General features: G+C 38.3%; 1 protein-coding gene across 11 annotated transcripts in view; it reads right to left on the bottom strand.

The window, feature by feature from the left end:
- Positions 1 to 24895, bottom strand: part of MEF2A (myocyte enhancer factor 2A) — a 126374-nt gene that overhangs the window by 18785 nt on the left and 82694 nt on the right. For 4 of the 11 annotated variants that reach the window (XM_019637874.1, XM_019637876.1, XM_019637879.1 and 1 more), the window contains 4 exons: positions 16012 to 16161; positions 13685 to 13904; positions 12419 to 12478; positions 102 to 289 (listed from right to left, as the gene is read on the bottom strand). In XM_019637874.1, coding sequence (XP_019493419.1) covers positions 102 to 289; positions 12419 to 12478; positions 13685 to 13904; positions 16012 to 16161 — 618 coding nt within the window. Of the gene's footprint in view, positions 1 to 101; positions 290 to 12418; positions 12479 to 13684; positions 13905 to 16011; positions 16162 to 16226; positions 16359 to 24895 lie in introns of all 11 variants that reach the window. The other 7 variants (XM_019637877.1, XM_019637880.1, XM_019637878.1 and 4 more) reach the window with 5 other exon arrangements.

Here is a 24895-nt window from a genome sequence, read left to right as displayed (position 1 = left end):
TAGTGTGTATGGATGTATAGAACATTTCAAAGGAAAATATACACTGGCTCTGTATAAAACACATGTTTTAAAGAATGAAACTGAAGACAGGTTTAACATACCAGTGGAGGCATCATGCCCTTGCTTGAAGGAGGGATGACAACGCGGAGATCTGGCTTTCGATTGTTTATTCCAAGATTACCGCCACCTGGAGGAGGGGGAGACTTTGTAGGCATAACTTTGCCTAAACTATTTGCACCAGTAGTTCCAATCAAATTTGGAGAAGCTCTTGAGTTTACGAATCCATTCCCTGGAAAAAAGAAATATCACTCACTAATGCAAAGAACCATTCAAATACTTTGGTATGAATATGAAGCGAGTTTTCCCCAGTTCCAGTTTCAAATGAATTTTACAACAAAACTCATTACTGGCTAACCATGGACCTTTGAATATTTTAAAAAGAAGCAAAGAAAGTCAACCAAAGCCTGAACTATATATAAAGCTTAAGACTACTGCCATTTGTTTCCAGCCTTCCTGCTTGGACTGCTGAGATAGTCCTTAATATACAAGATACATTTCTAACGTCTCCTTCTGGGCTCCAAGATAATGGAGGTGTTGTAAGAAAGTGCATGAGACCAGCCCATGCATTCATTCTTGTGGTTGGATAGGGCTGGCTCCATTTCAGTCACCCTTGCCCCAGACTGGCGTGGTGCCAGGCATTTGACTCAGGTCCAGGCCGATGAGTGTACAACCTTCTCCATCACCACGGTGATGGGATCCAGAAATACCCCATCAGAACCTAGGTAAAAAAGTCGTTACATGGTGGTGAGGGAGGCCCCCACACTCCTCCAAATGTGACTGAGGGAGCCCTTTATTCTCAAGCCATTTTGAGACTCAAAAGAAAGGCAGAATGAGGGGAAAGCTGACAGAGAAAGGAGAGGTGACATAAATGACGTAAATGAGATAGAAGTGCAACCTACTACGCTTGTAGTTTGTACCACTTCTGGATCTTTTCAGTTACATACAAGTTAGTAAATACCCCTACTACTCAAGCTGAATTCAGATGGCTTTCCGTTAGTTGCAACTGATAGCTTCCTAGTAGAAACAGTTACTATTCACCAGCTTACAGTTCAATGGTGGCGATAATGCCACCGATTTTTAAAAAGCCAAGTAACAAACAGGACCATAAAATATTCATTTCTAAAACAGAGGCTACTATACTATTTTACTAGGTATATCACAAATAAAGCAGGGAAGGACAGAAAACAAAGTTAACTATATATTTTAAAAATATTTTGTAAAACCTTAATTACTGTATCCAAGATACAGTGTTAACTGCTCATAAAAAATACAGCATAGGTCACTCTACTGTTCTGTATTTTTTTAAATAAATGATCAACTTTATAATAAAAACACAAAAAAGCTAAGTTTACTGTGTGTATAGGATGCTTTTAGCAATAGAGACTTGTGCCATGATACGTACTATTATTCTATTTTGAATAGCCCCTGCTATCTGTCTACTACAGCACACAGATGTTCATTTAAGAGCAGTGGATAAAAGAATACATTTTATTGGCTTAAGAATTCCATTCCTAGTGTTTATTACAAAGCTGGCCAAGAACAAAATAATCAGAATAGTGAACCAGAAGTGTCTAGAGGGCTCTGTGGGCCTCTGGAATTCTCTGGGTGGGCCTCAGTGATCACACAATATAGCAACCATCTAAAATCAGACAACAATGCAGAATTACCTTCACAATTTGTGAATAAACTTTTAAACACCTATTATGTGTAGAGTGCTTGCAGAGAGGAGGGTATGTATAGGAAGGGAGGGGAAAAAAACCTACATTGTCTTCAGGCAGCTTTTCATCTCATCAGCTAGAGCAGGCATACACTGCAGAGGCATGAATACACCAAAACTATACCAACGTAAGGGCGGAAGCAACACACGAGAGGGTAACCACACAAAACTTAAAAGGAAACAGCAAATCAAAGTACTAATACAGGTACGGGAGTCCTCCCTGAGGGAAGGCTTCCTGGGACTGACTACTGCGCAGTCGCAACAAAGGATGACAGAAGGCAGGCATCCTGGATAAACATGAGAAAGGAAAGCATGGAGTCGACGGCCCCAGGGACCACCAGAAGGAAGGGGCAGCTGTGGTTCTCTTCCTTTGCCTCCAGTATAAAGCAAGAAAGCCAACTTTAGAATACACCCAAGATAAATAGGCACATGTGCATATCCACATCTACGGGAAAAGCCTGCAAGGACTAACCAAAACCGTCTGCTATGTGCTTATTTCCCATTGGCCTGAAAACCGTCCCTACTCTGAGAAGAGTGCTCTGAGAAGTGAAATGATGTGCCCCCCAGAACTGCAATGAGTTAGGGACAAACAACGATGTACTGCCATGTGTTTCACTTTAAGAGCTTTTGTACTGAGTTATCAGATCATTTTAATTCCATGAACGTTTCTTGAATTAAAGAGAAATATTATTTAAAACCACTTAAAATTTATAGTGTTTGGCAGTTCATAAAACATTTTCAGGAACAGTATATTACAAATAGGGTCAACTGAAAAATAGGTATGTGAATCCTAAAATTAAAAAGTATATATAACTAGAGAGGTGGATTAAGTTCTTAGAGTCTGAAGAAAATGGAGGCTTCAATATAGCTGCTTGAAATATATTTAGAGTCTGAAAAACAGAATTACTTCTAAGAGAAACTAAAAACTGATGTTTTGCCAATAGGACAGAATCAATTTTGTTGGATCGTAACCAGTACATTTTCGAGGGACAAAGAAAACAGAGAGGTGAGGTGTGGCGCTTGGAACGGGCCTGTGTCTCTTCAGCAGTTGTCATTCACAATGTCAGGATTCCAGGCGATGGCAGGATTTCAGTGTTTCCCCCCCTGCTCCACCTTACTCCCATCCAATTCCTCCTGCTTCCTCCAAAACTTTTACCAAGTGACCTAGCAGCTTTAATTCATGTATGTGATTTGATTTTGCTGTGGGGGCTGGTATTCCAGTGAGCCTTATGAGGCTATTTCCTGCCTTCTGCTTCCATTATCTTGAAGGGGTTGTATTAAATCCGGGCTGAATCTCCTTTCCACACCCTAGAGAGCAATTTCCTGCATTCTGTTAAGCTTCAGAAAGCAGTGCTGTGAAAAAACAATCTCTTCACTAGGCCATCCCCTGCGGAGCCAAGCTCATCTGTGCGCTGGGCAGAGGGGACGCGAGACCAATCATCTGGATACAAAACGCTTATCAAAGAATTTCATGCAAAAATAAGGTTTAATAGAAACTAATATTAATGCTAACCTAACATTCTAAGGACAGATTAAGCGTTTCTCTCAATTAAATAATAGCATGAATGCATGTTCCTAATCTTTCTGCAATGAGTGGAGGATTCTTATTTATTTGATTAAAGCAATATTTCCTCTCAAATACATTATAAGACAATACACACAACGATATAATTTAGAAGAACACATTATCTAGAAGCACTAATATGCTTTTCCCATGTGGAGTCTATGATGCTTTGCAGCTAGATATGGTAGCATGGTAACCACAGAATCAAGTTACAAGAGCGAAAGAGGATCTAAGTGCTCGGTACTTCTGAGTGTGAAGTCCGAGTCCGCAGATAACGACTAGGGGATGATGTCAGTGTTTGGTCACTTGCCAGGCTGAAACGAGATCATCTTCTGTACACCATTTGTTACTTTGAAGAGTGCAGTGATCTGCTACCCAGTGCATGCCTTCAGACCTCCAGTTCATTTTTTGTGACAAAAATGAAGACATTGTGGAGACAGGCTTTTGAGGTAGATACTTTCAGTATATAACTCATCTTGCCTCAGCCTACATTCCTAAATGTAGGAATTAAAGTACCAACTCTGAATGAATAAACCCAACTTGACGTGATGCTTGTGAAACTGTGTTTTCAGGTTTTGTGGTGGTGAACTGTGCCCTGACACAAACTTGACAACAGTGCTCTTGAGGAAACTGATAGCCATGGCTCCGGAAACTTCACAAAGCGAATCTCAGCTCCAAGACAGGTCGCTCTGGTTCATATCTCAGGATATCGCATCAGCTGAAAATAATCCAGGGGGCTGGCAAACACTCCATGTCCTTAATACTGCTCTCTTAGGGCTAAATTGTAGACAATGGTGGCATGATGTTTCATTATTATGAATCTATTCCACAAGTTGAACTGATACGCAAAGGATTTTGAACATGTCAAAGGATTCTGGAAATTTCATCCAAACCAAAGTTCAAGAATTGATTTGATCATATTTGACAAATTTTTCATAAAATCTGATCAACTTTCAGCTGATTAAACAAAAATACATTTATAAAGTCTATACAATTAGGCCTTTTTGTATAAAAACTGAATGAGGTGTCTAAAATTCAAAGACTGGGTTTTAAAATCGCTGATGACATATTTACCTGGTTCAATAGATATTCCTGTATGATGGACAACATAAATTCTGTCCAATAAAAAGGTATAATCTCAAACCGACACTGCTCCTGAGTTCCTGCCGCTTTCCTTTCTGAATACTGCAGCCCCTTTCGACCTCTCCTGAAGGGCAGCCCCAATGACGCTGCGTTTCTTCCTTCTCTCTGACTTCATGCATCCCCATGGCTTCAACCATTGCCTCAATGACTCCAATCTGTATTTCTGCTTTGCCCTCCTAATTTTTAGTCCACATGCAGCCATCTGGTGGCCACTTTCCCCCAGATATGCTGCTGTCAACCTCGATCAAACTCAACCTGTTTTAAACACGTGTAGCCTCTCATCCTTCACCAGCCCCATCCCACTGTCCCAAAGCCATCAAGCTTTGTTCTTTCTTTACAATGTCCTTTGCCTCGTGCATCTCTTTGTAACTGCAGCAGCCGCAGCTACAATACAAAAGCTAATTACTTTCACTCAGCCCTAAATAACTCCAAGAGTTTCCCGAGCCTTTCTATTTCTAGTCCAGTATATATATTTTTACTTCTCAACATGTTAAAGTGAAGTTGCTGGATACTGGAGACTTTACTTTGTGCTTGATCTTTAAACACAGACCCAAAAGTTCAAAGGAGTTCCCAAAGTCATCTGAACTACAGTATAATCTGCATACTAAGTGTAAACTCTCAGAAGAGAAACATCTAGTAAACCATAATCAAATAAGCAGACTGTCACTATGAAAGATGTATACAATTTACAATATACACAAAACTGGCAGGTTTTATTTGGATAGACCATGACATCGATTGAAAAGAAATTTATCAAGTTACAAGGGAAAAAGAAATGGATGCTCTAATTTACTATAAAAATTTTTTATGACTGTAGAGGTACCATGTCAATACAAACAGAAAGTTCAGAGACTAGAAAGAGAGAGGGAAACCGCATATTCCCACCATCCTCTCATGATCACTTTGGACTTCCCCTCCTTTTTATTTTCCATGTGATATTTTATGCATAGTTTTAAATAACTAAAAAGGAATTCAGTTGAAAATTTTAATTTACTGAATTTTCATACTGTTGAATATGCTAATTCCTTCCTATTATTCACTACTATAAATAAAGTTGTAATGAACCTTTGCATATTCTAATTTTCTTTCTTTAGGAGAGAGTCCCAGAAACAGGATTAGTGGGCTCAGAGGTATAAACATTTTTATGATTACTGAAACATCCTGCCAAAATCTTTCAAGAAAGACTGTTACTAATTTATAATGCCACAAGCACTTATGAGACTGTGAGTTTGTCAGTTTCATCACACCTTCGTGAGCTCTTCATGTCACAATAAAAAGTACTAACAGCAGAACAGTTGGCAATTAGTGGGGTTTTTTTTGCCATTTTGATTTGACTCTCATGATGACTAGCAACGAGAAACATCCTTTTCCAGTTTTAAAATATTAGTTGGCTTTCTTTTTTAATTGTACATTTAATTACATTAGATGCCCATCCATTTATTAAATACTCCCCTATCTGTGCCCTCTGTTTCTTACTTCTTCTCTTAAGAATGAGAAAATGTATTATCGCACATAAAACAACTGAGGGAAAGGTGGTCACAGGCTCCGTGGCTCCAGCCGCTCATCCTGGAGGACTCAGAGTCGTCCCAGCTCCCTCAGCTTGCTGGCCTGTCCTCTTACACTGACTCGCTCCATGATCTCAAGATGGGGCTGTAAATCTAGCTGTCACATGCAGACACTAATGCCCAAAGACTCAAAAGGCTACTGAGAGTCTTTCCATGAGTGTGTATGAGTGTGAGTGTGAGTGTGTGTGTGTGTGTGTGTATCTGTGGAGGGGGGAGAACTTTTTTCTCTCTAGCTTTCAAAACAGTGGCATTAATACAGGGAAGGGCATGAGGACTGTTTTTGCAGAAGGAACTAGGAGGTTGGATTCCCTGCCTGCTGCCTACGTGCTCCCTGACACAGAACTCTCAGACAGACATCAGTCAATCACACAGAACACACTAGAGATTCATTGGGACCATCCCTCTAGTTATGTCCACGAAAAGAAAACACAGGTTGTGCTTTACAAGAGTTAATATGAGAGTTACAACCCAACCTGCCCCATTCTTCTTGCATCTCACTGAAGTTAAAGATAAACTCACCATTGTTCTCCCAGCCTCCTTTCCCCCCATACCAATGAATGTTCCATGGAAACAGAAAACACTTATAAACCCCAGCCCGGGAAGGACAGGACGGAGTCTCTCTTCCACTAGAGATTAGAGATTAGAGACCGCCACTCTGTCTGTGGATGGCTTTTGTTTCCTTACTTACTCTCTGCTAAATAAACTTACTTTCACTATAAACTCTGTATCAGCTCACATCTGAATTCCTTCCTATGTGAAGCCAAGAACCCTCTTTTCCTATAAGATAATTACTGTACAAGGCACATTACATTCTTTTATAATTTTAAAAGTACCTCTACAGTTGGGGGTTATAATTCCTTTTTTATATTTATTTTTAAAACTTTTATTAATATAACACAAACAAAAAGATGCACAAAACAAAAACCTGAAGATCAAGGATTTATCGTAAAGTGAACATCTACTTAACCATCAGTCAGATCAAGAAAACTAATATTGCCAGAACCTCATCAGTGTCTAAAATTGGGCCCCCAAACACTTGTTTGTTCAACCTACCCAAAGCCACTGTGATGAATTTTACAGAAGCATCTTGTTTTTCTTAATAGTTTCACCACCTATCTACACATGCATCCTTAACTATAGTTTTCCTTGCTTGCTTTTCAAACTTCATGTAGATAGAATCATCCAATATTTGCATCTGTCGTCTTTTATTCATATTAGTTTGGTAAAATGCACCCATGTTGTTGATCGTCGCAGTGGTTTCTTCATTTTCATTGCATTGTAGTATTCCTTCATACGCATATATAATTTCTTTATCCATTCTAGTGCTGACAGAGATCTGGATTACTTCTAGATGTCAGCTATAAGAATAATGCCATGCACGTTTTTTTGTGTCTCTTGGTGCTCATGGTGCACACATGCATTTGTATCCAGTCTAAGGATGGTGAAAATGCTGGCTCATAGCATACACGTGTCTTCAGCTTTAGCAGCTGATGTCCAAATGGTTGCACCAATGTGTGCTGCCATCCTTAGTGTATGAGAGTTTGGGTTTGTCCATAGCCTTGTCAACACTTGGTATTATCTGTCTGCTTGCTTTAGCCATTCTGGTAGGTGTACAATGCGGATTTAATTTTGCACTTCCTACATTACTAAAAGCAAACATCTTTTCACATGTTCATTAAACACTTGGATAGTTTCTTTTGTGAAATGTCTGTGTTCTCGGGCATAGTTTTAAAGATCGGATTTTCTTTTTCTGGATGATTTGTAGGTATTCTTTACCAAAAGGCCTCTGTTTATGATAAATACAGGCACACCTCGGAGATATTGCAGGTTCGTTTCCAGACCACCACAATAAGTGAATATTGCAACAAAGCGAGCCACACAATTTTTTTGGTTTCCCAATGCATATAAAAGTTATGTGTATATTATAGTGTCTAAGCCTAATCAACTATTAAGTGTGCAATAGCATTACGTCTAAAAAACAATATATATACCTTAATTAAAAATTACATTATTGCTAACAAATGCTAACCATCCTCTGAGCCTTCAGCGATTTGCAACCTTTTTGCTGGTGGAGGGTCTGTCCTCCATACTGATAGTTGCTGCCTGATCAGGGTGGTGGTTGCCAGTGGTTGGGGTGGCTGTGGCGATTTCTTACAATAAGGCAGCAATGAAGTGTGCTGCATCTACTGACTCTTCCTTCCCCGAAAGATTTCTCTGTAGCATGTGATGCTGTTTGATAGCATTTTACCCACAACTTCAGAATTGGAGTCCATCCTCTCAAACCCTTCCCCTGTTTTATCAACTAAGTTTATGTAATCTTCTAAGTCCTTTGTTGTCATTTCAGCAGTCTTCACAGCATCTTCACCAGAAATAGATTCCATCTCAAGAAATCACTTTCTCTGCTCAGCCATAAGAAGCAACTCCTCATCCTTCCACTCAACTTCGAGGGTCCAGCCTTTTGAGGTCTCAACCCAAAGTAAGAGGAGTACAGTAGGCTCTTCCAATTCTTTGTGGGCCCTGGATTTGTTCTCTCTGTCCCCCCATCTCTCTGAAGCTGCCATACACAACTTCTCAGGCACCCCACTGTGGAACTGGCCAATACTACCTAAGGAAAAGCAGCCATAAATGCAGGGCTCAGTCACATCTCTGAGCCTCTGTCTTCGTCACTCTCTGGATTTCGTGACAGTAATTCATCATTCTCTTGTTAGTGCTCAAGTGCTTTCAAAGAGATCTTAAATCTTTTGCCTAGCATTTCTAGCTGTCCTCAAGGATAAAAGGGTTAGTCCATATGACCAAGCCCGCCATTATCACAACAGAAGTATGATTGTCTTGCTTTTCTTTTCTTATACCTCAATTTTATTTATGAAAGTTTTCATTAGTCAAAAACTCCTATTTATCATCTTACGATCAGAAGCAATATTTCCAGAACATGTCTGCTATAACATTAATTCTGAAAGATGCTTTTTCATGGAAAAAAAAAGTGTGTGTGTGTGTGTGTGTGGGGGGGTCTATTGTGAAATCACTTTGAGTAACCATATGTTTAAAGAGTCACAAAGTAGGGGGCATTTGAGGTCTTGCTCCCTAGGATATATCAACTGTTTAGCTCAAATAAACTTTAAAATTATAAAATTAAATTATAAAATTATAAAATTATAAAGTTATAAAAATTTAAAAAAGAAAAGATTCACAAAGTAGGTTAGCATTTTAAAGGCTCTGGGAAGTCCTGTAGTGAAGAAACCTATTTAGTTTTATTTAGCACATGATTTGCAAAACATAGATAAGTCCATCCTTCTTTTCATATAGCTCCAAGTAACATACTTTGAAAAGTGTAGATTAGAAATTATACCCACAGCTTTTAATGTATTTTCTTCTAAGTTTCTCTGGGAATTTTACATGTTTAATCTTTTCATTCATAAAAACCTTATACAAAAAATTATCTTACACTACTTTTCTTCCAAACTAGTAAACCAAAATGGCACCATTGTTGAAAATGAGCTAAGAAATATTATCTGACTTTTCTTCACAAAAGTAACACTTCTAAAATACCTATGAGAGAACATTTATTGGGGGAGGGGTGGATAGCAAGAAACACTTTAAATCCACATATGCTCTAAGTATTACATGGAAATAATTACTTCCTGTTGGTATCTAGATTAAGTGATACAAGATGTCTACTTAGTTGAATCTAAATTCTGAGGTAGCACATGTTAACAAGCAGTTATAACACAAATGTCATTTAGGAAATAATCCAAACAAGTAGGATAAGTAGAATTATATCGGGCCGGCCGAGTGGCGCGATGGTTGGGAACTCGCTTGGGATGCCAGAGGGCCCCGGTTCGGATCCCACATATGAGGGCCAGTGACACTGCCCTCTACAGCTAGGATGCTGAACAACAGCTCAACCTGGAGCTGGGCTGCCGTGAGTCGCCGGCGACGGCGTAGGCTGCACTCCCTGTGGCAGTGGGTTGCCATGGGCTACCGTATGTAGCCAGCAGCCAGCGTGAGCGGCCAGCAGCCGCAGTGAGCGGCCGTCCAGAAGCCGGCGACTGATCTGCCTCACCCGGGAAGAGCGCAATGATGGTGCCAACTTGGGCCAGTGAAGCAACGTCCTCCACAACTAGACTGAAGAACAAAACGACAGCAACTTGTCTGTTCCCCTTCCCCCAATTCCCCAGCACTGTTCCCATCCCCCCAATTCCCCAATAAAAATCTTTAAAAAAAAAAAAAAAAAAAGAATTATACCTAGTACAGGTAAAATAATTATATAAGAGTATGCATCAATGAAGACTCAAGGCATCTAATCTTGATGTGTTATAAGATGTTGGGATATATATACTGTGAGATAGGATTTATTTCTGTGTATATGCAGTAATGGAGATAGTTTTAAATAACTCACTAAGCACTTAAAATAGTTTAATACTTGAATTTTAAATGTTAAAAAAAATTCATGTTCACCAGTTGTGATTAACATGATTAACACTATTAACACTAAACATATTAAAATAGTTGCTTAGGACAGGGAAGGGAATGGGAGTGGAACAGAGGCGTGAAAGGGACCAATGAATAGCATCCTGAGATGTTCTGTACAAACCAATGATGACGTGCCATCATGATCTGAGGGACGTGAAAAATGCAAGAGGCTCTACAAAGGGGGAAGGAGGTATGAATGGAATAAAGAAACAAAAGAAACAGGATTACATGGAGAAGGTCAAATTAGGAGGATGGCAAAGCCTGAGTGTGAAATGGCCAAAGGAACACAGAACACTGAGCAACAGAGACTACGTCTAGATTTATAGCTGCACGGAAGGTAAGAAAGAATAGCGGAGAAGCTCTAGGGAAGTGTGGAGGGTACAAAATGTGGAGGAAGAAAACATGAGGAGAAGAAAATTGAAATACATGTTTGATAGGAGGAAGAACCATGTTTACGATGCCAGAGGGATAAGAAAAAAATGTAAAGGCAAGGCAAAAACACATCTTCAAATAGTTAAACCCTACGAAATAAAAATCATTTTGGAAATAAAACCAAGCCCTAGTTACAATTAACATTAAATGAAATAGATATGATTGATTCCAACCTTAACCAGGCCGAAAAGGGAAAACAAGACGGACGGTGCTAGGGAAATACAAGCATATGAAAAAATGTAACAGAAAAAAAGTATAAGGGCATGCAAACAACTAAAATAGAGTTCAAAAGAAACAAAATGTAAATATTTGGAAATACATATACAAGTGTAACAGCCCTAATGTATAATTGATAATACCTTTATGAATTTGTCCACATTTAATTATCTGTTAAAAAAGATCCTACAACAGGTCTTATCTGTTTAATTCCATGAAAATAGCAATTAACACAGTGGCAGATATAATCAGGCATTTATTCCCACTTTGGGTCACTTGTATGTTTTGTAACTTGTCTCACTCAATGTCTACTCTTTTTCTCTCATCATTTTTAATTAAGTTAGTCAGTCATCGCCATAGTTTTCTGAAGGCTCCTTACATTTTTGTGGAATGAATGAGTTGAATATGTGCAACAGGGAATTTTTCCTGTCAGAGATCTGTTTTCAGGTGTTTCCAAGAACACACGCTATCTAAAAGCAGGAAGGAAATTCCTGCTCTTGCTTTCGGATAACAATGATAATCGTGATTATCACAGAGTAAGATGACTTAATGTGAAGATAATCCAGACAGATACAGTTATTCTTATACCTTTTTGACATGTCTTCCGTGTTCTTGTCATGGTGAAGGCATGATCTGTCTTTACCAGCACTTCAGGGCTGGGCAGACATGTATGATGTGGGTGTACACCGCTAGCCATCTTGGGAGGGGTATCGATGAACCAGTATGGCCGCAGCCATGACAACATGAGCACCAAAAGAGATCCCTCAGAGACAAGCTTCTCTGTTGTCTTTGTATCTCTGAAGTAGGCCCACCATTTCTGCACATTGTAATCTCTCTGAAGACATTTCACACTGTTATTATAAGATGTATTAGTAGCCTGCTAGAAGTCTAATTTTGGAGAGGATGATACAGAGGGCTTCTTAAGAAATTGTTTTGGTATAAAAATTGTACTAAAGCAAGTCAGTCTTTAGAAAAGAACGATGTCTGCTATGAAGGAGGCACTCAATATTTATCGAATGAGTAACTGAAGGCCAAGGTATAAGGAATAAAACAGGGGTGTTATGAAAAAATGTTACATATTCGTGAAAGTGCCCTTCAGAAGGAAATTAAGTCTACAATGGGAAGTGTCCACTCTAATCATATAGCCCCATTTTTTCCTCATTTGGTAGCAGACCCTGTTTGAGGAACACCACTCCTCTCATCTCAGATAACATAGATGCCTACAAAGTGAAACGGTAGGAATTCACTCACCAACTGGGCTGCTTCCAGCTCCATTTGGCACCGTGAGGTCTGACGTGCTTAACATCCCACCTGACAATGTTACAGAGAGAAGGAAGGGCACAGAGTGAATACGAGTTGGCACTCCTGATCTGAATGACTAGGAGGAACTAAGCAGACCTAACCCTCACCCCAGTCCTAAAACCACAAAAATGAAAACTAGCCCAGTCAGAACTTGGCACTCATGTGTAACAGGATATAGTCATGGGCTCTCCTATGAGCTCTGGATGTGCCTGCCTTCTGTGTATCAATCCCAAATAGTACATATTGATGAGAACGGGAGCAGTGCCAGGAGTCCTGTTAAATCTAGGACATACGGGAGAGGAGCCAGGCAGTGCACAGAGTAATGCGCTAAATGCACTGCCAATTTCTGCTGAATTAATGAACAAATTTAGGCAGAGGGAGATGCAGAAAACACCAGCTCCAGCCAGGTGAGTCTATTCTCCATATTTTAAACATGAATGGCTCACACTCAACTTGAAATCTGTGCTCATGACGCCCTAGCTCAATGTGCCGCCTGTCAAACATGGCTTTCCCGTGATAAGTGAAGCTTACGGATGGCAGCGTCTCCATACTGTTCCTCTGTACCTGACACGATGCTAGAGCTGCAGGTTTCACAGAAATACTTAACACGGAGCCAATTATATAGCAATGACACTTACTCGTCAACACAATAAAATTAAGAACAGCTGAACTGCTCATGTGAGCAATAAGTTTTTTTTTCTTTTAGTTTCAGGTGTACAAAACAATGTAATAGTTAGACATTTACACCCCTCACAAAGTGATAACTCCCATCCCCCAATCTATTGCCCCTCTGACGTCATACATATCTACAATTCCATTGACTCTATTCCCTATGCTGTACTCCATATCTTGTGACTATATATATATTGAATTATAGTTGACATCCAGTATTATTCAGCTTCAGCTTCAGGTGTACAGCGCTGCGGTCAGACATCTACACCGTCCATGAAATGGTCTCCCTAATAAGACAAGTGCCCATCTGACACCCTACAAAATCTTAACATTATTCATTATATTCCCCTAACTGTCTTTCATGTCCCCATGGCAATCTTGTGGCTACTAATTTGTGCTTTTGAATCCCTTTACCTTTTCCCTCTCCCATCTAGCAACCATCAGTTTTTTCTCTATATCTCTGTGTCCATTTCTGTTTAGTTTGCTCAGCAACTAGTTCTTCTACCTTTTTTGTTAAGAACCAACAGAGCTTTCACCACATACCTGCACTGCCAGTGCTTGGTGGCCTCTGAGGAGCTCCAGGGGACACATTTCTATGTAATGTGGCTTGAGGTGGAGAGAGCATGCTTGAGTCTGCTAATGTCGAGGTGGCTGCCAAAGATTGGGACACAAGTGAACTCCCTGGGTTAGTGTAGGACAAAGCGTTTGGGCTGCTCACAGGGACTGTGACAGACATTGAGAAGTTCTGAGGTGGCAGACCAGGCTGTGAATAAAGAACAAGGAAAAGAAAACTGTTAGCTTCATTTCTGTCTATATTAAATTTAATAACTTGTAACTCTAGTTATTAAAAGTAGAGGGTGGGGATAGGTTCTGAACTAAATCAATTTGCGGATTTGAGCTATTTAGAATTATATTTGAACATGAGTATGTTTGACATGAACCTTTTCGATTTTAATTTTTTACATATCATGACACATAGGCTAATATAATGTATATTATTTATTTCAAGTATTCAGAGGTAAAAATTAGAGGTCAGAACCTAATATTAAAGTAGTGTTATCAAATTGAGACAGTACAAAATATATCATGTTACCAAGTAAGCATAAATTAGCACTTTATGAAAACCAGTTTAGAAACATTACATTTCTATTGGGAGATTCCAAATACAAGAAAAGGGGGAAAGTGGGTACACATATTATAAACATAACATATCAAATTTTGGACATTATAAATAAGCCCTGGTCTGATTTAATCGACTGACATTTGTAATCGACAAAACTAAAAAAACATTTAAGTTATATATGTAACACAATGTAATCTCAATGTGATGAAGGTGCAATTGTTATCGTCTAAACAATACAATGAACTGCTGATAAGCTCTCTTTAAATTGTATGGTGATTAAATTACCACTATTACCAGTGCTATATTCCTTCCCTCCAACATATCCCAAACTCCCTTTAAAAATATTTTCTATTTCTCTCTTGCATTCCCTCCATAGACCATTTACAATATACTTGTTAACCATGATAAATAACAGTCCTCTTTATAAATTAAAGTGAGAGGGGGGGGGGAAATACAACTTTCCACTTCTGACATTTTAAAACAGGGATTTGCAAAGTAAGGTAACACTGCTAATTCAAAGATGGAAGAATATAAATAGTTTATGTACTCTATTCAATAGTGTATTTCAGATAGAAAATTATAATAATTCATTACCAGATATAAAACAATGGATATGATAAAAATTTTTCCAAAGGTAAAGCAATTTTATTTACACAGTATTTTTGCAGCTTAACATTAATTGCAAGTTCATCAACATCCATGTGAGGTCAGTGGGCTTTTGTTTGCTTTTTTTTTGTATTTTTAAGAACAATGATGGTATTAGCACAAAAATACTTCTGTAAATCTATTTTTCATGAACTGCTTCATATAGTATAGGACTATTTTAAAGAAATAATCCATGATGCATACTTCAGGGCCTACTTTTAAAAGAATGAACTCTGACAATGAAATAAATATCAGCATGGGAACCAGTTCGGTCCCTGAGGCCTACACTCATATATAGCATTTGAAAATTAGATCCAGACAGCTGCCTGACAGGGCTCTTGCCAATGGAGCTTCCAGTGAAAACTCTCTGAAGAACCATCAAAGGATCAGGAACTTAAAGAAGTACTGTTTCATTATGGTGAGATGTATGAACATGGAAAAATGTTAAACCAAATATTTGTTTTGCAACCAGTTTAAGAACACTGCTTCCTTAAATTAAAATTCTACCAAAGCTCTCTTCCTCAATACCGTGAGGATTAAAAAAAATCACAGTACTTTGGAGGTGTTGTTGCCAAGTGTTTTGGGGACATTTACAAACAGCCACTACTAATAGTGACTATACAAAATAATTAAAAATAATTTTGAAAACACCAAATTTTGGAATACATCCAACCAGCTTATGTTTTATAGTCTCAAGCTCTATTTTAAGTATATGAAATATTTTTTAAAAGTCACCAGAGGGAGGAGGGGAAGTCATATGCACCCTATATTCAGAATCACGGAAATTTGGAGCTGGACGAGACCTTACAAATTATGTGAGCAACTCCCTCACTGTAAGCTAGGGACCTGGACTTCAGGGTGTTCGGGTGCCCACCCAAAAGTAAGAAACACAGCCCGGATAAGGATGTTTCTCTTCACTTCTGTGTTTAAGGCACTGGAAATGTACTGTTATAAGATTTCAGCAATTTTACTCTGAAGTCCTATAGAACCAAAAACTAAAATGCTTTTGTCCCTTCTACTTGTTGTTGTCATCACCCCCTGTGAAAATAAACAAGATGTGTGATCAATCGCTTCATGCACGTGTTAAAAGCACAAACCATACTTTCGTACTCACTGCGATTTTATGATTCCGCATCATATTATCAAATTCCTCATTAATTTTTTTATATTTTTCTTCTGTATGTGGAGTTAGCACATAGGAAGTATCGGGGTCTGGGCTGTCGCACCCTCTGTGTTCCTTCTTGTTCAGAGCCTAAATAATGAAGTTAACAAAAAGGATCAACAAATAAAAAGTAGAGGTAAAGTAAAAGTACTTACAGGGCCTCGTTTGAAAATAAAATCACTATCTTCATTTAGTTTGCTGAATCTGTCCTCCGAGAGTGGACTGTGCTCAAAGTAATCGTCAGCATCAGGGCTCTCACAACCATTAAGGCCTTTCTTTCTTAACGTCTGAAATACAATTGGAAAATTCACACACACATGATACTAACTTGCCATGAGTTTTTTCGTAAAATTTATTAAGAGAGCACAGACTGAATGGACTTATAGAAGAGCCACTGAAATGGTTTTAAACGATCACAAATGTACTCTAATTCTTCAGGTATGGTAAACCTTAGATATAAGCAACACTAATGTTCCCGTTGTACCTTAAGAGCAAAGGAATACCGACTTGTTTGGATTCTTCCTTTCCAAACTTCCAAACACTACTACTAAATTTCTCACCACTCTGACAGTTACTACCCAATCTCATCAAAGCCTGATCAACATATCTGATAGGGCCAATGAGCGTTGAGAATGAAAATAAAAATGTATCAAAACTATGCTAGAGCTCCTTCATGGATGGATTTACTTCAATGAGTTTCTGTAGAATTTTTTTGAGTGTCATCAGAGTAACCCCTGGACTAAAATAAAAACATAGTGAACAGTTGGTTTTCTAATTTTTAATTTTTTTAAATTAAAACCATTGTGAAATAACTTGCCCAGTATTTAAAAAAACAAATTTAAAACCAAGGGCTTGACAATCTGTGAAATATTAATTTACTTCCAGAATGTCTAAATTTTTAAAATTCCTGATTGGTCTTCTTTTAAAGAATTACTGGGTTCAACAAGTTAAATAGCTTTGAGATCTGTTGCTTTTTCCAGCCAACCACAGAGAAGTTTTAGGAAGTTAAAATTGTCCAGGTAAGCCTACCTCACAAAGTTAATTAACTAAGAAATGGTTTGATCAACAGACTAGCAATGGATAAGTTTATTAAGAAATTATTTAAATTTAAATCATTAATAAATGATTATTAAATAAAAAATTATTTAGATTTAAGGAATATTTTTAATTTATTATATTAGATCTTGGTATCCTTTAAAACATGATTTGTAGTAGTTATGAATGCTTATTTTACTCTTTTTTCTTGAAAGACGTAGAAAGTAAACACACAATATATTGAGATCTGAGAATTTTTTTACTTTCTCTGAAGTTAAATTACTTTAAATTTTCATTTTACTCAATTTGACTTTTTTCATGTTTAAAGAATCCTAAGAAATCATTATTATAGATACGTTAGTTTCTCAAAGTACTTGGCATGCGCTAGGAATCCCACCAGCACACATTCACCGAGCATGAGCATAGAGCAAACACTACACCTGTCTTGCCATCATCGGCCCCCTGGCTCTGAGTCCTATGGGTCTAACTATCTTGACATGGATTTTTGTGTGTACTTAGCCCTAAAAGGTCCTGTTGTTTAGAACTGGAGGATGGAGATGGGTATCCTCCCCCAACCATGAAGCAAGTCCTGCTTGCCAAAGCTCTGTAAGCTGCTATCCGCTGTGAAGATATTAACAATCAGAACACTGGTGCACAATGAACTCTTATAACCTACATGGCCCAGACGCAGAACAGATATAGGAGGTGCCTGCACACAGATTCTAGCAGGAAGTTGTTGATTTCTTCTAGCCTGAAATCTCTAGATATTCCCCCTCATAAGTCATATTATCTTCAGACCAGGTCGTTCATAGTATTGCTCTTCCACTAACAGCCTCACCAAGTATGTATCTCTTTGAACATATTTTTCAATTACAGAAGAAAGAACATGGCCTCTGTTGAGTAATTACACAAAAATGTTCTCCTACAACGGTAGGGTTAATGCTACTTGTACTCAGGAGGCAGAACAGCGCTCTGGTCTGCCCAGCTCTGCAAGCTGTCACTTCAGATGGGGTTCCTGTCACTGGGAAGGATTTAAGAGGCTGTGTCAGCTCTGGAGATAACCCACTAATGTGCCTCTGTTGGACAGCCAACTTGTGTCTTATCACTCAAACATGAAGGGTTGTTCTGAGGACCCAACTACCATAAAAAGGCCTTTTCTGTCTTCTTTATCATTATCACGTAGCATAATAGTAAAAGTTTCTCCTGTGTCACTGGTATTAACAAGTGGAATGCTGTCATCTATTAACAAGGCCAGGCGAGGCATGTAAGAAACAGGCTAGCTTCAGTTTTTTCCACAGGCTTCAAGTTAGCCACAATAAAAACACGTGCTCAATGAAGAAAACGCAGTCCGAAAAGTCACCACTACGAGGAATCTGCTTTTCAGTGGAAAAAACATTCATCAAGAGGATTTACACAGGTCCCAAACCTGGAAGGAAGATGGCTGAGGACAACTGACTGTTTGGGGACAAAGGTAATTGATTCAAGTGATGGTATATACACAAACGATGACCTTTAAAGTCACTGTACACTCGCTAGGGCTATTACTGATGGTTATATGGTTCCATTCTCAAGGAAATAGGACTGCAAAAGTACTTTATTCTTGTACATGTGGTTGGCAGGTTTTCAGTGGCAAACTTAAGGGGAAAACTCAATGGTGCCAAAATAATTTCAAATTTTAGTGGTGCATTACCATTTAAGCTGCTTTATCCCAGCTGCTTTTCTTAAATAATTATATTCTGGAACACACATTACATACAAATTGCTAGAGATCTGTTGTGATGAGCAGTTAAGTTACTAATGCATTTCGGCAGACTTGATACAACCTGTTCTATGTCCTTTATATCAGTATGCCAAATCTTTTCTCCTACTGAGACATAAAAGATAGTGCTGTAATTGAAGATTTGTTTAAATTTGGGAATTATGCTCTGATTACAAAAATGGTTAATTGGATGAAGACCGAGACATCCGTTATTTTTACATCAAGACCATCAGTTACGCTTCAGGGGAGTCATCTTCCTAACCAGCTATGGTGGCAGACACGAGAGACCACGCAGACCTTGAGATGAACTTCCTCATGTTAGGCCTTCGGGAAGCCAGGTCTTCCTTCCTGTCTTGGGTGCTACCTGCCTGTATTCTTTCGATAAATTCCCCTTTAGCTTGAGTGACTTTCAGTGGATTTCTATTCCTTATAATCAGAATCCTCCTGAAGAAAAGTATCATATCCTTAGGTCACAAATTAATAGTCTCCTCTAAGTCGGGTAAGTCCCCAAACGAGTCTGGCTAATTGCCTCCACAACCCAGAGTCCAGAAAGGGTCCCAAACCTGGAGGTAAGATGACTGATGCTTATGTATTGTTTTGGGCCAAAGGCAATTGATCAAGTGATGGTATATACACCACCAACGACCTTCAGAGTCATGTGTTCTATTGTTCTACTTATAAAGTATTAGCAACCTTATCTTTCAAAGCAAGGAAACATGTACAGAACTGCTCCGCAAGCCCTACACCTTGCCTCTCATTTTCCAGCCTATATTACTAAATCTTTTGGTGAAAACTGGAGCTGGAAAGAATAAGGGAAGAGAGGGAAGAGGACAGGGAAAGGAAGCTTGAGGAGGCAAGAACAATGATGTTTAGACTTCTTTACAAATATATCTAAGTTTTCTTTTACACAATACACTTAAAAAATACATTTTTCAAACTGAATTGTGCTCGTAAATCAGACAGGGGCAGTTAATTTTAAATAGATTTCTTTTCACTTATAGTCTCTCATCTGCAAAAAATATTTAAAATTTTACACACACTTATCCACCATTAAAGTTATATACACGTGTGTATGCATAAATACATATAACACACACATATAATCTTTGGTGTTTGTGTGTAAAGAAATCTAGTATTCAGGGTATTTTTCATTATAAATGTTTAAATAAATATTTAAAACATGGAGTCTGATAGAACTGATAAAAATCCAAGGGGACTGGTGTTTTCTGGAATCTTGAGATATGCTACAAAGTTCTGGATTCAAGACATTCTGCCTAAGTGTTTACCAAGGGCCATGCCAGACAAGACTGCGCTTTTAACAACTGCCTACAAATGACTGAAATGTTGTTTAATAATGCTCAAGTCTATGATGATAATTGTCAAATTCCATTTTAAACTAATAGAATCACATTACTTAGAAGTAAAACTATGGAATTAAAAGTATTCACAAAGTACATACGTGTGGTTTTTAAATGCACAAGGAATTCGTCGGTTAAGTCAATCCACAATATCACCGCCCACCTTAAATCTCATTTCTGTGAAGCAGCTGAGCAGTAAATGCTCCATAAATACTAGCTAAATGGATAATTAGTCAGCACTAGTACAAGGTATAAATGAGTGCTTGTACAATAAAGGAAAAATGAGTCTTCAATTCCAAGGAACTTAGGCTATTAAGATTTTGTTAAGTGAGAAAAGTTCTCCTTTGCCCCATTTTTAATAATTGTTTCCAATTTTGAAAGGTACCATACTTCCCCATGTATAAGGCACACCCTTCTCTGAAAAGTTTGGGGTCTAAAAACTGGGTGCGTCTTATACAGTGGTTATATGAGTGCAAAAAAAAAAAAGCAGGAAATGCAAGTAAAAAAATCTACAACCACTGTATAAGACGCACCCAGTTTTTAGACCCCAAATTTTTCGAAAAATGGTGCGTCTTATACATGGGGAAATACGGTACTTCTTATTCTTCCACGACCCTTTCACAGGGGTCGCCTAAGACCATCGGAAAACAAAAAGATATTTACATTATGATTCATAACACTAGCAAAATTACAGTTATTGAGTAGCAACGAAAATAATTTTATGGCTGGGGGTCACCACAACATGAGGAACTGTATTAAGGGGTCGCGGCATTAGGAAGGTTAAGAACCGCTGTCCTAGACACTTTGAAAATGCATAACAGCATTTCTTTTTTTTTTAATTGTGAAACATACATCAAGTGCATCAAAATTTCTATAAAATGCAGTCATTAAAAAGCAAACACCTAATCAGTTCAAAAACCAGACCATAACCAAAACCCTCTATCTCCCTCAATCACACGACCCTCCCCTCTGCCCTCTCCAGGTGATAGCACCCTATATCAGTGAAGACAACTTTCCGGGGTTTCTTCAAAGGCTTTACCTCATGTATACATATCCCTGAAAATCTGCAGTATATTATTCTGTATTGCCTTTTTATATGCAGTGTATTACTTTGTCTTCTACGTATGCATACGCAGTACATACTGCCCTGTCCATATCATTGACTATCGTATTACACTGCATGGGGGGAAAAGTCATCCCTGCACAGAGACATCCCTGTCCCAACTGCAGACAGACATGGGAGATGCTTCAATCTTCAGGCTGTTATAAAAATGCTCTGTGTACTGCATATCTGCACACATCTCTCTAGGATAATTCTTAGGAGTGGAATTGTTAGTTCACAAAATATGTTAATCTTCAGTTATACTAGATAATACCAAACTGCTTTTAAGTAGTTGTATCATATGTATTTCTACCTGCACTGAGGACTTAATTTGTATTCCTCTGATTACTAAGGAAACGAAGCACATGTCATATCTACTGGCCATTTGGATTTTCTCTTTTGTGAAGTGTCTGCCAAATACTCTGCCAAGTTCTTTACTGAGCTGTTTCTTTTTTTTATTGCCTAGTCATTTTTTATTTGTAATCAACATATGCCCTTTGCTAATTTTATGCATTGTAAAAATCTTTTCCCATTCTGTGGCCTGTTTTTTTAATACCTGTCTTTGGATGAAAATGGGTTAATTTTACTACAGTCAAATTTATCAATTTTTCCTTGACAGTTATCCCTTATAGTAATTTTTATGTCTTGTCTAAGAAATCTTTCCCTACCTCAAAATCATGAATATATTCTCCTATGTTACCTTCTAAAAGTTTTATAACTTTGCCTTTCACATTTAGGTGTATAATCTTCCTGGAGGTGGATTTTGCTCAGAACACAAAGTTGCATAAGCTTTGCAGTCTGTGAGATTTTTCCAGAAGCATACGCTGCATCACAGCAAAAGCACCTGTACTTTTTTCTTTAGAACACAGACTCAACTTTACTCTCCCATTCAATGGCATTCTTCTTCATACAAACCTCAACATTACTGAAAACCTATCATAATTAAGAGATAACTTAGTCTATTTTAAAAAACTATAAACTTCTTATAGAATGCTGATTATCTGCTGCTAGATTAGTATTCCTGCAACAATTATTTGACTTCCTAAACTTCTGAACACCTCCTGTGTCTGCCCGATGCCCACAGGACAAAAGTCAAATGCCACAACAGTCTGGTATCCAAGGCGCTCCGTCAGCTATACCAAATCTGTCTTTTCCTTACCTTTATGACTCCCTTATGCAAACTCTATTCCACAGAAATTATGTGAATGTTGTGAGGTAAATATTGAGGTTAATTTTTTTCCCTGTATGTATATCTAGTATTTCTAGCACCATTTATTGAAAAGTCTTTCCTTTTGGCACAGATTACCTTGGCACATTTGCCAAATGCCAATTAACCAAACGTGTGGTTCAATTTCTGAGCTTTCTATTATGTTCCATGGATCTACATGTCTGTCTATCCCTGTGCAAATACCAAACTTTGCTGTATTACTGTAGCTTTATAGTAGGCCTGACAGCTGGAACATCTGGCTCAAATAAGCTAACCAGCACTTTCCATCCTTTCTCTACCACAATTAGTTTATTGGGAGTGGGGGAGGGGAGGAAGGGGTAGAGGCATGTGATCTAAACCAACACAATCAGAATTAATTTTATGACATTTGCTGGGAATTCTGGGACACAACCGATCTCCACTGCTTTCTATCAGTGCTTAATAATATGGCAGCCATTGGCCACGTGTGGTTACTTAAATGACGATTAATGAAAGTGAAAACTTCAGTTCCGCAGTTGCATGAGTCACATTTCAAGTGCTCAGCAGCTGTACATGGCTGGTGGCTGCCATGTTGGGCAGCACAGACACAGAACATTTCCATCATGGCAGGACGTTCCACTGCATAGTGCTGCCATAAATGCTGCTGCATGCAGATGGAAGGCCTGCAGCTGCCACTGTCAACACGAGGAAGCCAGCATCAGGACAAAGCTGATGCCAAGGGAAGGCAGGAATGGGAGCCCACTGCGACTGCGCCTAACCTCGCCCACACTGCTGTATTTTCCTTGTCACGGGATATAAAGGACACCCCTATTTTAATGGCCAGCTTCACCCAGGTCTTCTGTTGGTTACAACCAGAAACAACCTAATTATATGGAACAGTTTCAAAACGCTTTCATTTACATTATTTTAGTGGATCCTCCAACCCCATGAGGTTTAGAACTTGAATCCTATTCTCTTCCTACTAAACATTGAGTTTAGCACCTGGTACCATAAACATTCAATACAGAACTGATGAATATAGCCAAGAAGTGCTATTTATACTGCCAATTATAGAAATTTACTTTGAATTACTAATAAGTGAATATCAAATAACAGGATTGGAGGATTATAGGAACACCTTTCACAAAATGCCTAAATACCCACCTAAACCCTATTTTCTACTGTCCTACAAAACATGACTGATGGTTTTTTAAACCCCAAAATAACAGGACAATTTTTAAAACCTTAATTCAACTATACAAGTGTAGAAAATAGGAATAAAATATTTCAATTATATAATATTATGGGGTAATCTTATATGAACACTGAAGGCATAAAAAAGCAGGCTGAATTTTAAAATTCCTGTACAAACACTAGTTGCTATTGCTAAGTTCTTTTTGCAGAACATAAACATTTTTGAGGTTTTCAAGATAGATTCTGGAAATAACAACACAAGCCCAGAAATTAAAAAAAAAAAATGAGTTACATGAAAAGAAGATTTCCATGAAAACAAAGCATGATAAAAATATTCTCCACTGAATTACAAGAGGTAAATTCCAATATAAATAAACTGTGGTTTATCCTCTAAGACTCAAGCATGTAGCTTATGTTTATGTATAAAGTTTTAATCACTAATATTTGAAAACAATACTAAAAGTTTACCTTCTGCTGTTTTACTGCTAATGAGTTAAAATAAGAACTATAAGAAATATTAAGTAAAGAAATAGAATCACATGTCTATGTGCCTACATATATAATATTCTTCATTCCTTAGGATGTGCAAGTATCGAAGCACACGTTAAAAGTTGTGAATCAACTCACCAAACAAAATTATAAGGTATGTTTACTTCTCAAAATACAATGTAACATAAGAAGTTCACACTACCATTTGGAATTGTTACAGGCACAGCACTGATCGTGTAATCAAAATTAAAAAACAGAGTTACAATTAATCAATCTATGCCAAGAAGATACCCCTCTTTCTCTTAGACTCTAGATCCCTAAATAGAGTTTCTCTCAGAACTAAGCTACAAAAATAACTTCAAAGTAAGTATGAAAACTATATAGCTATCATCTTAATTTTTTTTAAAGATTTTATTGGGGAATTAGGAGAGGGGAACAGTGTTGGGGAATCGGGGAAGGAGAGCAGACAAGTTGCTGTTCTTTGGTTCTTCAGTCTAGTTGTGGAGGACGTCACTTCATTGGCCCATGTTGGTATTATCATTGCGCTCTTACTGGGTGAGGCAGTTGTTCGCCGGCCACTGGACGGCTGCTCATGGCAGCTCACGGCGGCTGCCAGCCATTCACAGTAGCTTATGGCAGCCCACTGCAGCAGGGGCTGCAGCCTACGCCGTCGCCGGCGACTCACGGCAGCCCAGCTCCAG

Source organism: Hipposideros armiger, unplaced genomic scaffold (assembly GCF_001890085.2).
Source record: "Hipposideros armiger isolate ML-2016 unplaced genomic scaffold, ASM189008v1 scaffold_35, whole genome shotgun sequence".
NCBI classification, from domain to species: Eukaryota; Metazoa; Chordata; class Mammalia; order Chiroptera; family Hipposideridae; genus Hipposideros; species Hipposideros armiger.
Note: the sequence above shows the minus strand (reverse complement) of the source record. Positions and strands in the feature narration are given on the sequence as shown.